At 40.7% G+C, this 15,076-nt stretch overlaps 1 protein-coding gene across 1 annotated transcript in view; it reads right to left on the bottom strand.

The window, feature by feature from the left end:
• Window positions 1-4: 4 nt before the first annotated feature.
• LOC138948994 (influenza virus NS1A-binding protein homolog) overlaps window positions 5-15,076 on the bottom strand; it is a 45,608-nt gene continuing 30,536 nt past the window's right edge. Inside the window, exons 6-14 of the mRNA XM_070320689.1 lie at window positions 14,674-14,792; window positions 13,556-13,672; window positions 12,752-12,914; window positions 11,590-11,817; window positions 10,930-11,175; window positions 9,849-9,974; window positions 6,669-6,842; window positions 5,754-6,035; window positions 5-5,225 (exon numbers count right to left, since the gene is read on the bottom strand). Of these exons, the coding sequence (XP_070176790.1) occupies window positions 5,119-5,225; window positions 5,754-6,035; window positions 6,669-6,842; window positions 9,849-9,974; window positions 10,930-11,175; window positions 11,590-11,817; window positions 12,752-12,914; window positions 13,556-13,672; window positions 14,674-14,792 (1,562 nt within the window). The 3' untranslated portion in view covers window positions 5-5,118. The remainder of the gene's footprint in view (window positions 5,226-5,753; window positions 6,036-6,668; window positions 6,843-9,848; window positions 9,975-10,929; window positions 11,176-11,589; window positions 11,818-12,751; window positions 12,915-13,555; window positions 13,673-14,673; window positions 14,793-15,076) is intronic.

Here is a 15,076-nt window from a genome sequence, read left to right as displayed (position 1 = left end):
CAAGGAATAGGTCATATTTTATTATTACCTCAACGCTGCCATTTATATTTAAAATGAACACACACTTCAATTCTGAAAACCACTCTCAGGTTCTAATTGTCCAATACTATCTCATGTTCCAAGCTGGAAATTGCTGTGAACTGTAACATTGGACATTAGTTATGTCAAGAAAATAAACACATCCTTAAAACAAAATGTGATTCTGTATCTAGTACTGTTTTGGTAGTGTTTTAGTGTATGTGTGTGTGGCTGTGTTATTGAAGTGGGATTGGAGAAAATAGACATAGATGACATATTAGTGAGAAATTAATGTGTGGTGCATTTCACAACTTTAAAATACGTAAAAACTTCATATGTTTAAATGGAAACGCAGAGTGGGAAGGGGATATGTTATTCTGTCATTCTTCAATCATTTTCTACCGACGCCGAATATGGGATAACACAAAACGGGACAGACATTTTGTCTGGTTTAATAACTGCAATGGCAGCTTCTGTACTTAAATTGTATTGCCTGTACCTAATATTTAACTGACAACATGTGGAAAGTGTATTTCTGTTCCCAGTAAATGAACACAAATATAAGTGATGCTGCACAACTAAACTTCTCCAAACCAGCCAGAACAGGTCAATGTCCCTGCCTGCTTCACTAAGATGAAATCAATGCATGCACCACATAAGACCCAAAAGAAAAATATGTCCGTTTCCGGTAACACGACCGACCCTATTTTTAAGCGCCGACCCTAAAGTTTTTTTCCCGCTTTTCGCACCACAAAATAAAAAAATAAAAAATATGAAGTCAAGTATACTTTATTTAATTTCAATATATCTAGGTCAAAAACATGTGCTAAATAATTGTAAGTAAACAAAGGAAGCGTTTAAAAAAAAAAAAAAAACGTAAAAAGTCGTTAACAAAACGTAAAAAAAGGTAAAAAAATAAATAAAAAAATTAAATAAAAATAAAACGACCGACCGACCCTATTTTTTTCGGCGATGTTACCGGAAACAGACATATTTTTCTTTTTGGCCTAAGTATACCAACACTGTCAGGAACAACTTCAGTTGTATGTCTCCCTTAACACTTTCGCGACGGGAGGTGACTATATTAGTAATAGCGCTGCAACGCCCACGGACGGGAAGTGACTATTTTAGTATTAGACATACAAGGTTCACGACTCGTGATTGCTTCCCGGTTTTTGAAGCTTGCAGTAAATTGAGTTGTTTCCCTTGATACACATGGTTTTCTCTTCCGGCTTGATCAAATTAGTGCAGATTTGCGTGGTGTTTTCGAACAAAAAAAATGAATCGAAGGCGAGCCTTGTCACGGGAGGAGATTCTCCGGATGTTGGATCTTGAGGATCCTGTAGATCATGATACATCGTGTCGTTTTAGCCTCAAGAAAGCGATAATAGCAGTAATATTGAGGAAGTAACAGTCCCGTTGTTGCTAGTACGAGTCGGCAACTACACGTGGTAGGGGGTGATACTGCTAGACGAACATGTATCTCGGAATCGTGCAGGAGCTATGGGGGCGTGACAGCACTGATAACAATGGATGGCTGGAGCCTTCAAATCCTTTTGGAATTGTTCATAGGTGTACAGTTGGTACTTTGTTGTGAAAATGTGACTTATATTCAATATGGATTACCTAGACATCATTTGGTGAGTGTTACAGTTTTGTTTCATTTGAGTCAGGATGCTGTGAGTGAATGCGTGATTTGCTTGTTTTTTTTCTTTGTACTGTCTCCTTATTTCTGTGTACAATGTTAACAATATTTCAGCTAATTCATAGGTTTTACACCTTGTTTGGTTATAACATTATTTATAATACTTTCTGTTAAAAAATAACTATTAAAAAAAGCAGTGGAAAATAAAACACACACAAAAAAACGTTAAAAAACACAAATTATCCCCCTTTCACCCCCCTTTGCTAAAACAAATCGCGTGACAAACTTATAAATAGCACGACTGAACTGGGCATCCATTTTTGAATTAGTACACAAAATTTGGTGGTGATTGGACTTAATTCAAGCTTGCTAGACAGATTTCTTTACAGTTACTGATTTTTGGGAAGTTTCTTGGTGGCAAGCTTGGGCAGGCAGGACGTTAACGCCGTGGCAGTGCTAGTCACAATAGTGTTAAAAGTGGCGTATGGCAGGCTAAAAAGGGTCATACATGTAAAATCGTGGGAGTTTCACAGCCCATGAAAGAAGTTGTATGTCATGAACACAAACAAAATGAGTTTCATAGCCTATACAGAAAAAGACCAAAGAAGAAGGATGCTCCCCGCCTTAAAAGAATTTTTTTTTTTTTTTTTTTTTTTTTTTTAAATCATAGCCTAAAAAAAATCATAAGGTATTAGTTTACAACTGGCCTTCAACAGATAATGGGTAAATTGTATATCAAGCCACATGCAACTGTAGTCTGTATAGTTTAGGCCAAAAAGAAAAATATGTCTGTTTCCGGTAACATCACCAAAAAAAAATAGGGTCGGTCGGTCGTTTTTTATTATTATTTTTTCTATTTTTTTTACCTTTTTCTTACGTTTTGTTAACGTCTTTTTATGTTTGTTTTTTTTAAACGCTTCCTTAGTTTACTTACAATTATTTCGCACATGTTTTTGACATAGATATATTGAAAGTAAATAAAGTATACTTGACTTCATATTATTAATTTTTTTTTTTTGTGTGTGCAAAAAGCGAAAATAAACCTTTAGGGTCGGCGCTTAAAAATAGGGTCGGTCGGGTTACCGGAAACAGACATATTTTTCTTTTTTTCATGTCACTGGGCGTGGAAAATGGGGGTGAATCAGCGAGGTAGGGGCGATGTTTAATGAAGTTTCTTTTCAAATGTTACTTGTTATGGCACGTTGGGGAGGGGAATGTCAATGATGTTGAAAAAAACATTTGTCAAGGCAAACCATGCGGTATAGATAATTACAAATTCATAAATGTTATTTTCATTTCCGTGCCTGTGTAAAAAAAAAAAAAAAAGAATTCTATTGATGGAGTTATCAAAATTGATGCAAGGAAGACACTCATTTAGAAAGACATTAATAACATTAAAAAAATAACAAAAGAATTGGAGGGGGGGGGGGGGGGCCATTCTAATCAATCAGTTTTGATTTCCATACACATTTTGCTTTTTGAGCAAAACAAAGGGAAGTAGGGAAACGGTCAGGGATCAAGGCTTTACGCCGATTTCAGCATTACATGAAACACAATCGTTTTAAAACTAAAAGGCATAAAATAGTGACAAAAATCAGTAGGCCGTGTTTCGACAACACTCATAAAAACAACACCCCGGTCCCTGGAGAAGAAACCAACGGCGAACTGAACACGATGTGTATTCCTAGAGAAATAATTGGAAACAATTTTCTCTGTACATGATAACCAATACATGTGAATACATTTGATCGGAAAAGATAATTTTTCAAACCAGAGATCATGAGTCACTTTACTGCAGTGCAATACTATACAATTTCAACCAGCAACATACCAATAGTTACTGGTTTAACCGTCCATCCTCACAAAAAATATGTAGTTTTCGATATTTTCCCCTGCAACATTGTTGGCTTCTGAAGGCCACATTTTCAAACAAAATCGTTCAATATAAACCCACAGAAATGTATATCAGGCAGATGTGCTTAACACCTTTTTCCACAAAGTCAAAGCACCCTCAGTATTGAGATATCAACATTAATACATAATTTAATGTAACACACAAAAAAATAACTTTTTACAATCGCCACTAAAACTCAAAAGACAGAACACATGTACATGTACAAAAGAAGGTATAAAATGGTACAGGTGTAATTCAAACAATTCTTTCACATTGTGGAGTTGGGTTTTACTTATCACAGAGGACTGCACTCACATTAACTCACATCAGAGAATTATGCATAGGTTTTGATCCACCAATTTTAAGATATTTTGTGCTGACAATTTATTCAATCATTTTAATGATCTTTATTTCATGAAGTACCAGTTTGATGCCCTGATGCTACGGTAGTTTGAATATAATGAAGTTAAGTTAATTTGTAACAAGAAGGGCAAAGCCCATACGACTCACATGCTTTACACATTTTTCCTACCAAAATACATGTGACCCAAGGTCAAGGTCATCCAAGGTCATGCAACACAAAGTTGTTAATTCAAGACATAGGAAGTACAATGGTGCTTATTGGCTCTTTCTACCATGAGATATGGTCACTTTTAGTGGTTCACTACCTTATTTTGGTCACATTTCATAAGGGTCAAAGTGACCTTGACCTTGATCATATGTGACCAAATGTGTCTCATGATGAAAGCATAACATGTGCCCCACATAATTTTTAAGTTTGAAACAGTTATCTTCCATAGTTCAGGGTCAAGGTCACTTCAAAATATGTATACAATCCAACTTTGAAGAGCTCCTGTGACCTTGACCTTGAAGCAAGGTAAACCAAACTGGTATCAAAAGATGGGGCTTACTTTGCCCTATATATCATATATAGGTGAGGTATTGAATCTCAAAAACTTCAGAGAAAATGGGAAAAATGTGAAAAATAGCTGTTTTTTAGGCAACATTTATGGCCCCTGCGACCTTGACCTTGAAGCAAGGTCAAGATGCTATGTATGCTTTTTGGGGCCTTGTCATCATACAACATCTTGCCAAATTTGGTACTGATAGACTGAATAGTGTCCAAGAAATATCCAACGTTAAAGTTTTCCGGACGGACGGACGGACGGACGGACGACTCGGGTGAGTACATAGACTCACTTTTGCTTCGCATGTGAGTCAAAAATGAATAAAAATCATGTGCATCCTTTTCCTCTACATCAAATGCTAAAGAGAACATTTTCTTGGACAGTATAGCGACTGTGAGTGTGAACAGCATTAGAACTTACTCATTGCTAACCTTTCCTCTTCCTTCTTTAAAACAAAGCATAAAATACTCCTCATGGTAAGGTACACAAAAAAACAAGGACTTTTCATAAGCTGAGAACGAAAAGCAAAAACAGTATCCTACTCTCATCAAAAATAGCAAAGGGGGACAAATCTATTACACTCTAATGAACCAGTCTCACATGCACACACACAAATCCTTAATGCCTGAAGACAAGGGGTAGGGGGCAAAGTTTTATCTGGCCTCGTCAGCGGAATTCTGTTCTTGGTCGGAGTTGGAAGCATCACTGTCTGTCTGGGTTCCATTGGCAGAGGGGTTGGGTGTGGCCTGCTGCTCATCTCCTTCAAAAGTAATCACATTTCACATTTACTTATCGGTCTATTTATTGTAAAAGGTAGTTAAAGAGATTCTCTTCTAACCAGGGGCTGGGCTGGGCTGATCTTGTGTCGTAAAAAACTGTTCAACATTATCCGTATACACAACCCATCTAAGCATTATCATTGAAATAATTCTGTTTTACTCTCCCAGATACAACCCAGTTGTCAGTTTACTTATTCTGTATCCCCCCTGACAAACACTGGTGCCTATCGTCAGAGTTCATCCTTTGTACCGTGTAAAAACATTCATACTACCACACCACCGAACCATTCTACAGCACATGTCAATTTCTGTCCCTTTATTTGAACCAAACTGCCACTTACAACTTGGACCAGTTAATTCATCCCTGGGCTAAAAAGTAAAACCCTTCCAGATCCTTCTCGACTTTGCCTTTTGTTTCCAACCTACTTTCTACCTCTTCCCATCTGTTTTTCCTGTCAATACTCACCAGAACATTCAGCAGAGTTCCTGTTTTTCCTGTCAATACTCACCAGAAGATTCAGCAGAGTTCCTGTTTTTCCTGCTTCTGCGCGCAGGTTGGTAGCAGCACCACTCCTGGCTGTCTTGTGCCAGAACTTCCAGCGTGCTGAGGAACTTCTTGCCGGAAAAGCCTCCGATGGCGTACAGGTTTCCCTTGAGACTGACAGCTGACACATTGGCCCTTGGAACGTTGAGAGGGGGTCCAGCGGTCCACGTTCCGGAATTGCAGTCGTAGATCTCCGTGGAGCGCAGTGAGCTGGCACCATCGCTGCCTCCCACTACCCATAGTTTGTCTGGAACAAGTATAGTGAACATTATCAAACTTTGATTTCAAATTCACACGGAGAATTAAGCTGTAACGATTACTTTATTCTCTCTCTCTCTCTGCAAAATGAGAACGACATTCAGCTTCCTGTCTTGCACACCCGACCTACAGACATTGGTACAAAGAGATATTACTTGTCTGACACAAATTATGTTTGTAATCAGCAATCAAATACACAACTCAATACTATTGGAGTTGACTGCTAGATATTCAATCTATCAATCAATTCAGCCTTTTCCAATATCAATTATGTAAGATTATGGTTTGTTAGCCGATTGGTTATAGCTCAATACCATTTTGACCGACTCTCTCTTAGCCTAACCTTCGGGATAGCTTACAAGTTATGAAGCCAAAAGGTTATGGACCGCAGGCCCAGCATCAAATCACTGACTTTGATTCTCTCCCTCTAACCTCAGTTTCTCTGCACTGGCTTACAAGTCACCATCGGGATAACCATGCAACACCAGAAACCTCCAAGAATTCAAGAGCACAGACTACACTACAGCTAACACCAGTAAGCTCCAAGAATTCAAGAGCACAGAACGCTACAGTAAACACCAGTAACCTCCAAGAATTCAAGAGCACCGAGAACGCTACCCACCTCCCACCACTTCGATGCCAGCTCCACGCCTGACTATGCCCAGGCTGGGGATGAAGGTCCATGTGTTGGTGTCAGGGTTGTACATCTCCACAGTGTTCAGACAGTTCCAGGAATCAGTGCCGCCCACTGCCACCAGGCACCCCTTGTAGGCGCTCACCGAAGCTTGGGATCGTGCTGTGGAACAAAAATACTCATAAAAACAACTCTTTTGGGAATGAACTGACCACTGCCTACAATGAGAACGGTACCAACTGTCCATTAAAGGCTGTGATATTTTCACACGTATGTATATCGTGTAAATGAAGTCGAGGTCAAACCTTGAACACCTGCATTAGGTTACTGCAAAAGCAAGGTGGGGTGATCTTAGTACGTTGTTTCTGTAATTTTTTTAAAATCTTTTTGTTCCCAGGGCAAATGCTTCCCTCTTGGTTTTACAACTGACCACATTGTGCTCAAATTTAACTGATTTAAAATTCAAAGTAAACTGTCATAATGTTAACAAAGGTGAACTACTTCAGAGCACTCTTAGTTTATGCAGGGATGTTGTTACAAATTCACACCTATAGGACAAATGTCCTGAGCTCTTCAGAATCAATCGACATTTGACCGCTTTCAGAAATTTCAACAGGACATCATAATTTTGTGCAAAACACTGTCGATCAATGGAATGGCTCCCAAATCATGTGCACATACACATGCTATAACACACACACATATAACATATATACACCGAACATTTTTGCATACATTGTTTTATTAATTTAGTTCCAAACAGGACACACACACAAAAAGAAACAAACATCTAAAAAGCAACCAAAACCTTCAGCACTCTTTCTTTGATTGTCTCACATACTCAGGCATGGGAATTGAAAAAAGTAACAAGAAGAGCAAACGCTCGATCGAGTCACTTTCGCAGTTCTGAATATTATATGAGGCATCAGATGGACAGGAAGAAATTGCTATTCACAACACAATGAGTCACGTTCACATAAAATTTGAGCCCGGTCACTTTTATAGTTTCCGAGAAAAGCCCAACGTTAAGTTGTGTGTTGCCGAACAGAAAAGGCTAGTTATCTCCCTTGTTTTTCTGATAACGTTCGTAAAAGGCTACAGATGTAAATACTTTGATGTAAAGAATAATCCTACAAAGTTTCAATCACATCCGATGAACTTTGTCAAAGATATAAAATGTCTAATTTTTCCTTTGACGCTGACCTGTGACCTTGAAAAAGGTCAAAGGTCAACGAAACCATCGTTAAAGTGTAGAGGTCATTGGAGGTCACGACTAAACAAAATATGAGCCCGATCGCTTTGATAGTTTCCGAGAAAAGTCCAACGTTAAGGTGGTGTCTACGGACGGCCGGCCGGCCGGACAGACTAACACTGACCGATTACATAGAGTCACTTTTTCTCAAGTGACTCAAAAAAGGCTGAAAATTTGTAAGTAATGGCAAAGTCGACGGCGCAAAGCGCCTAGCCCTGCTAGGGGGGTTCGGGGGCATGCCCCCCCGGAATTTTTTTTCTCCAAAGAACCCAAATGGTGCAATTTGGTGTCATCTTAGCTCCAAGTTTGCCACTATATTCAGTTTTTAGAACCATTTTTGCCTCCCCCATTTATTTTTTCGGCAGACACTTTTGCTTTTTCGGCAGGAAAAAAAAATTCGGCGGAAATATGCTTTTCGGCGGACAATTCCCATGCCTGCATACTGCATGATTTGACTAGAAAATGAAATACTGAGAAAATGTTAAAAGAAAGTCCGTTTCAACACAAATTTGACAAAGCAGCATGGTCTCGTTGCTGTCAAGGTCTAACCAACCAAACAGGATGCAGCCATTAATAATAAAAAGACCGTTTCTGCGAATTTCCTGCTGTGCCGACACCATGTCAAGTACAAAAGACAAAACTTCTCTTTCCGTGCATGCGTCATTTTTAGCGGCGACACGGTCATTTTCAAGAATGACGCTCGCAGTGTTTTCACCTGTTTTTGACCAAAATGTAGCACAGAATGCCGTTGAAAAGCCAAAGGTCTTCAGCTTTTGCTGATCTTTGGCAGGCTTTAGTTTTATTTCGGTGGCATAATTCAATGCGCTTCGTCAAAACTGAAACCAAAAGCAGACGCAAGACTTATAGTCAGTTGGAGTTGTCTCCCGTACTCGTAACTTTTTGCAGACAGGTGCACCCATTCGGCTCATATCACAAACGTTTCGGAATTCCCGAAAACGGAAGATCAGCACAGCACAACTTCAGTGCACCTGTAGGCTCGGTCGCTTTTCGAAAATGTGTATCTTGAACGGAAAATATTGAATATCACGCAGTCCGAAGGAATGAAGTTCTTATCGGACAATGAAAGCGCTCAGTTCAAAAAGACAGGACATCTGACCGCCATGCGGCTAAGTGAATGGACATTTGAGCCTTTCTTCTTCTGCGTTCGTGGGCTGAAACTACCACGTACACTCGTGTTTTTTGCACAAGTAGAATTTTACGTGTATGACCGTTTTTTACCCCGCCATTTAGGCAGCCATACGCCGTTTTTTGAGGAAGCATGCTGGGTATTTTCGTGTTTCTATAACCCACCGAACTCTGACATGGATTACAGGATCTTTTTCGTGCGCACTTGGTCTTGTGCTTGCGTGTACACACGGGGGTGTTCGGACACCGAGGAGAGTCTGCACACAAAGTTGACTCTGAGAAATAAATCTCTCGGCGAACGTGGGGACGAACTCACGCTGACAGCGGCCAACTGGATACAAATTCAGCGCGCTACCGACTAAGCTACATCCCCGAGCCTTTCAATCGGTCTATGTTCGATGTCCGACGCCTAACGACATCCCTGTTTATGTGTCAATACGGATGAGCGATGGCCATGTCAAGTGAACATTTTTGAAAGTGAGTCGATTCAAAGCAACAGAGATGTCAGAAAGTTTGAGGTAGAAGGTACAGAATGCAGGATAAACAGGAAATTATATGACTTGCTGTGTGATACCAGGTTTACCTTCAGGGATTTTTCAAATATTGAAAAGCTTTTGTTCGTAGTTTTGTATTACAAAAACGACTTGTGCTAGCCAGTTATCACACAGCAAGCAATGTACATGTAGTATTCTCCATGTATCATAATTTCTTGCACATTTTACAGGGCAAATATAAGCTCACAAATGCATTGCATGACACAAAGAACACACCTGTGTTGAGAGAAGCAATGTACTGCCACTGGTTCTTCTCGATGTCATAAACCTCACAAGTCTTGAGACTCCTCTGACCATCACTGCCTCCCACACAGTACAGGCGTCCAGACAGCTCCGCAATGCCTGTCACACACACACAATGATACACACTATAACAAAAGACATATTTTCATTGGGTACTCAACACTATGATGGTTCAATTTTCTTTAGCTTTATTGCTTTAGAGGTTCCATCAAAAGACGTAAAATGAGACCGATGTCCAGGACTGAGCGATGTCTACGAAGAAATTAATACTCATTCCAGTCTAAATTGTAATTCATCTATTGCGGGTAAAGCATTTAATCAAAACATTACTTCCCTTGCACTTTTCACGCGACTCTAGGCGCAATTCCGATTGGACGACATACATACTTCACATTTTTTCTGGTTGCAGCTTCAGCTACACAATGGAGCGGTCTCAGGCAGAACTTAATTTACAGGTACATTTCTTATTTTCATATCCATCCTTACAATTTTGAACCACGAGCCAATCAACCACTGCTGGATATGAAACTTACTCACACTACAATGTGAATACAGCAATGCATAAAATCAATCAATCAATCAATGAGTCTTATATCGCGCATATTCCGTGGGTACAGTTCTAGGCGCTCTGCAGGGATGCCGTGTGAGATGAAATTTTATACGGCCAGTAGATTGCAGCCATTTCGGCGCATATTTACCTTTCATGGCCTATTATTCCAAGTCACACGGGTATAGGTAGACAATTATTAACTGTGCCTAAGCAATTTTGCCAGGAAAGACCCTTTTGTCAATCGTGGGATCTTTAACGTGCACACCCAATGTAGTGTACACGGGGGGAGGTTCGGACACCGAAGAGAGTCTGCACACAAAGTTGACTCAGTGAAATAAATTTCCGCCGAACCTGGGATCGAACTCACGCTGACAGCGGCCAACTGAATACAAATCCAGCGCGCTACCAACTGAGCTATATCCCCGCCCAAATCAAAGCCATACATAATATCCAAGCTTGTCACAACAAATTCCACAGCCCAAAAATGCTGCACTGCACACTCACCCACAGAGGACCTGGCAGTTTTCAACGGTGCAGCCTCTTTCCATTTTCCTGACTCAAACTCCAAGAAGTGAACAGAGTCCAGGTCCCTGGCCCCGTCAGATCCACCGATGGCATACAAACGATCTTGAAGAGCTGCCGCTCCGAAGCGTGCCCTTGGGCTCATCATATTGGGCAGTTTGGACCAGCAGCTTTTGCCAATCTCGTACATCTCCACCGATACAAGGCATTCGCCACGATCATACCCACCTGTTTGAAAAACACAGTATTCTGTATGTCATTTTTTTGTCAAATTCAAAACACCTCATCATCCGCCTAGTGGAAGTTTGGATGATGGGCACAGGTACACTGAAGAAAGAAGATCAAATAAATGACAGGTTTGGTTGTAAATGCAACCATACAAATACATGCCGAGAACTTGCAAAGATGTACAAGTCCTCTAAACCCTACAGCGGAACTCTCCTGCTTTGAGACCCTGGTTATTCAGAATTTCTGTTCATAACACCTGTAAATGTACCTTTATTTTCAGACTCCCTCTCTTTTACAGTCCGATTTTGTTACATTGTTGATGGTTGTAAAAAGGGGTTGCATTGGAGGGTTCTATCTTGTATTGTTTTCCCTACTCTGTATCTCAAAACAAAAATAAAAGGCCCAGCTACTCACCACAGACAACAAAGCTGTTGTTCCCGACACAGACCCCAAATGCACAGCGTGACACGGACATGGCTTCCAGGGGCAGCAGAGAGGCACAGCGCTCCTCTCCCTCTCCTTCCATCACAGGGGGGACAACCCCCTTCTCCTGGGGACTGACAGGGGTCGCCACTTGTCGCAGATGCAGAGAAATGGCCATCATCTTGTCGGACAGGACAGCCAGACCCATGTAGGAGTTGCCTGTACATACAATAACAATAATAACAATAATAATACGAGAATTTATAAAGCGCACATATCTTACCACAAGGCGACTCAAGGCGCACTCATACACATTCTTTTACATTAACAACTCATGCACACTCATATACACTTGCGCATAAATTACATGAAGATGACAAGGCAACAACACACACAACAATAATAATAATCTTGCCTATAGTGCACAAACCACAGAATACCTCCGTTTTCCACGCTTTACAATAAAATCCACAAAACCACAATAAAATTACAACACAGTAACAAACGTAAAAGCTGATTTCCAAGTCAACTGGACTGTAAAGTAAAATCTACAATCATATCAAAGTAGCAATCAGCAAAGGTATGAAACATTACAGCTTCTCACGTCTAAACCCAACTGCAGGCCAGAAGAGTGACTCAACTTAAAACATCTGCTCAAACCTGCTCCCAATTGTTGATTTTTCTATGAATAGTACTGGCAAACCTTAAAAAATAAAAATAAATAAATATCATTAAAAAACAGTTAAAAAATAGTGGCAAAAAAGAGAAAAATAATTCGCAGACAGCTAGAACAAAATCTTAATCAAGTACATGGCACCCTGTCCAGCCCCACCCAACCCCTTTTTTCAATGTGGAACAACAGTCTACAGTCCTGTTTAACAAGAAAGGAAATGCTTACACGACTCGCCTTCGTCATTTTTTATTACCCTTTAAGAGCCCATCTCCCCCCCAAAAGATGTAGTTCCTCCCTTAAGACCCTCCCCCCTCCCTATCTGATAGAAGACTCCCTCCCTTCTTACCCTCCAACTTCAAAAACATCCAAGATAACCTCAACATCAAGTTTTTTGTGCGGCCGGCCATCCATACGAACGGACACATATGAATCCTAAGACTCACCAATTACTCACGTGAGAAAAAAACCCGAGTCTCTCACCCTTTTGTTTCATGGTAGCAATGATGGACCACTCCCTCTCGGTCAGCCCTCCCTCAGGGTCGATGCTGAAGACGTGGAAAGGCATGGGGTGGCCGCTGCCATTCGTGTTGACTGCCAGGTGCTGCTCCGAGGCTCCCGTTAAGTGCTTGTTACTCAGAGTGCTCTGTAATCCCACAGAGAATACACATACGAGTGGTTAATTTATGTAGGCAATAGAATCAACAGAAACAAAAGGCCAAGATTAAAACAATCTTGGGAAGGTGCACTTTCTGCATAACACAGATCTGTTTCCTCTTTCAATCTTTCTTGAAAACACGACAACTGTTTCTGTTGCTGCAGACTCTTCATGCATGCTTTCAGTATTCAGAATTTTTGTTGACACATAGCCAGACCTGGGAACCACTGTTTTGCACTTGGAGTGTTCTCAAACAAACTTGGTGTATTTTCAGAAAAATGAGCGTACTCCACACAGCATTTAACATCTATGATTCAAACATGCTTCGCATGCGTCCTTCGCACAGTTAATTAAGTTTACCGAAACATTTAAAACAAATGCTTTTTTCAATGTTTATACTGACAAAAACTGTGATCATGTGTCAAAATACTGGATCGGCTTCGGGGTGCGTTTGTGAAAAAAAGTAGTCTAGGAATTTTTCTCGTCGTACTTATTATCCACTGACCGTACTGATCGTATTCTAGACAATCATGCGTACAAAATACGGCGAAATCATATGGGTTCCCAGGTATGCATAGCTATGAGTTCTGTCGTAACAACTGGCCAAGGATCACTCAGTGAGCACCTACCCTCCTTATAGAATGTTTCTTGTAGTCAACGACGACATCGTCATCCGACATTCGGGAATCATCAACGTCCTTGCAGTCCTGGAGGTGGTTCTCAGCATTCAGGTACAGCAGGTTCATCTGCAAAACAAAGCACCTGACATGCTCTGAATGCATTTACACATACACATCCTCAGGGCTATCTCCCGCATTAGCCCTCTGGAAACGACAACACATATTTGAGAGAAGGTTTTTGATATTCGTTCTGTGTGATGACAAACCTCATATGAGGTTGAATCCCAAAACTGCCATTCTCTGTTATTTTATGCACAATTATACACCTAAACCTGGTATGCTTGTCACAAACATTCCAACTCTCAACATTCCATTCAACCGGTAGCTCAGTTGGTAGAGCACTGGACTTGTGATCGAAAGGTCGCAGGTTCGAATTCGGGCCGGGACGGACACGGGTCAACTTTATGTGCAGACCCAGAGACGGAAGCCATGTCCCACCCCCGTGTCATCACAATGGCACGTAAAAGACCTTGGTCATTCTGCCATAAGTGCAGGTGGCTGAATACACCTAAACACGCAAACACCTGGGTAGCGCGACTCCGTTGCTGCTAGCTTTCCACTGGGAGGAAGCGACCCGAATTTCCCAGCGATGGGACAATAAAGTAATGAGAAATGAGAAATGAGAAACTCTTCATTTCTTGTGAGTTCTGGTGGCAAAAGTGCACACCCAATCATCACCTACAGAGTGTAGCCAGGAATCAGTTACTCACACAAAGTCATAAGCATTTGAAAGAATATTTTCTTGATAATACATAATTTTGGTTATTTTGAATTTGAAGAAATAAAAATTGAATGCATCTCAAAAACAAAGTGCAAGCGCGAACATAGCACTTGGGCGTGTTTTTTGTTTGTTACCTCTTCTTATATGCATAAGCATTTGAAATTAGTAATCATTGTGGTTGGGTATCAGTCAAGTGATCCATTTAATTACTGACATATTGGTCCAGAGAAACTGAGGAGCTGACTAACGATCCTGAAAATGACCCACTGATTTAATGATGAATCCATCAAAGATCAAACAATCTTATACAGGTCCTTTGCACGCACAGAGTTGTACAAGTTCTCACCTCTTCAGTAAGCAGCTCCACTTTGGGTTTGGACTGGTCAATGCTGTTGCGTGCCCACTCCAGGACCAGGTTGAACAGCTGTGAAATGCTGCCCCCGTTTTCCACTGCATCCTCCGCACCTGCACAGTTTGAACAGGTAATAACCAGCGCAACCTAGGAAACAAATGCACAGGGTCCCGAACACAGCAGTTAAAATTGGACATAATTATGTGACCATTTTATGAGAAACAGTCCAAGGTTCTGTACAATTAATATTTCCTCAACAGCTCTAACTCTGACAAACACTGAATCTGCCGACTTTGAAAGTCAACTCGTGAGTAGCCTCCCTTCACCCACACTTCTAGACTGCTCAGACGATGATGTCGTGGTTGTGATCAAGAATTTGAAGATAATTTTGGCACAT

This window comes from Littorina saxatilis, linkage group LG15 (assembly GCF_037325665.1).
Source record: "Littorina saxatilis isolate snail1 linkage group LG15, US_GU_Lsax_2.0, whole genome shotgun sequence".
In the NCBI taxonomy this organism is placed as follows: Eukaryota; Metazoa; Mollusca; class Gastropoda; order Littorinimorpha; family Littorinidae; genus Littorina; species Littorina saxatilis.
The sequence above is the reverse complement of the archived record's forward strand: the minus strand, read 5'-3'. Positions and strand labels throughout refer to the sequence as shown.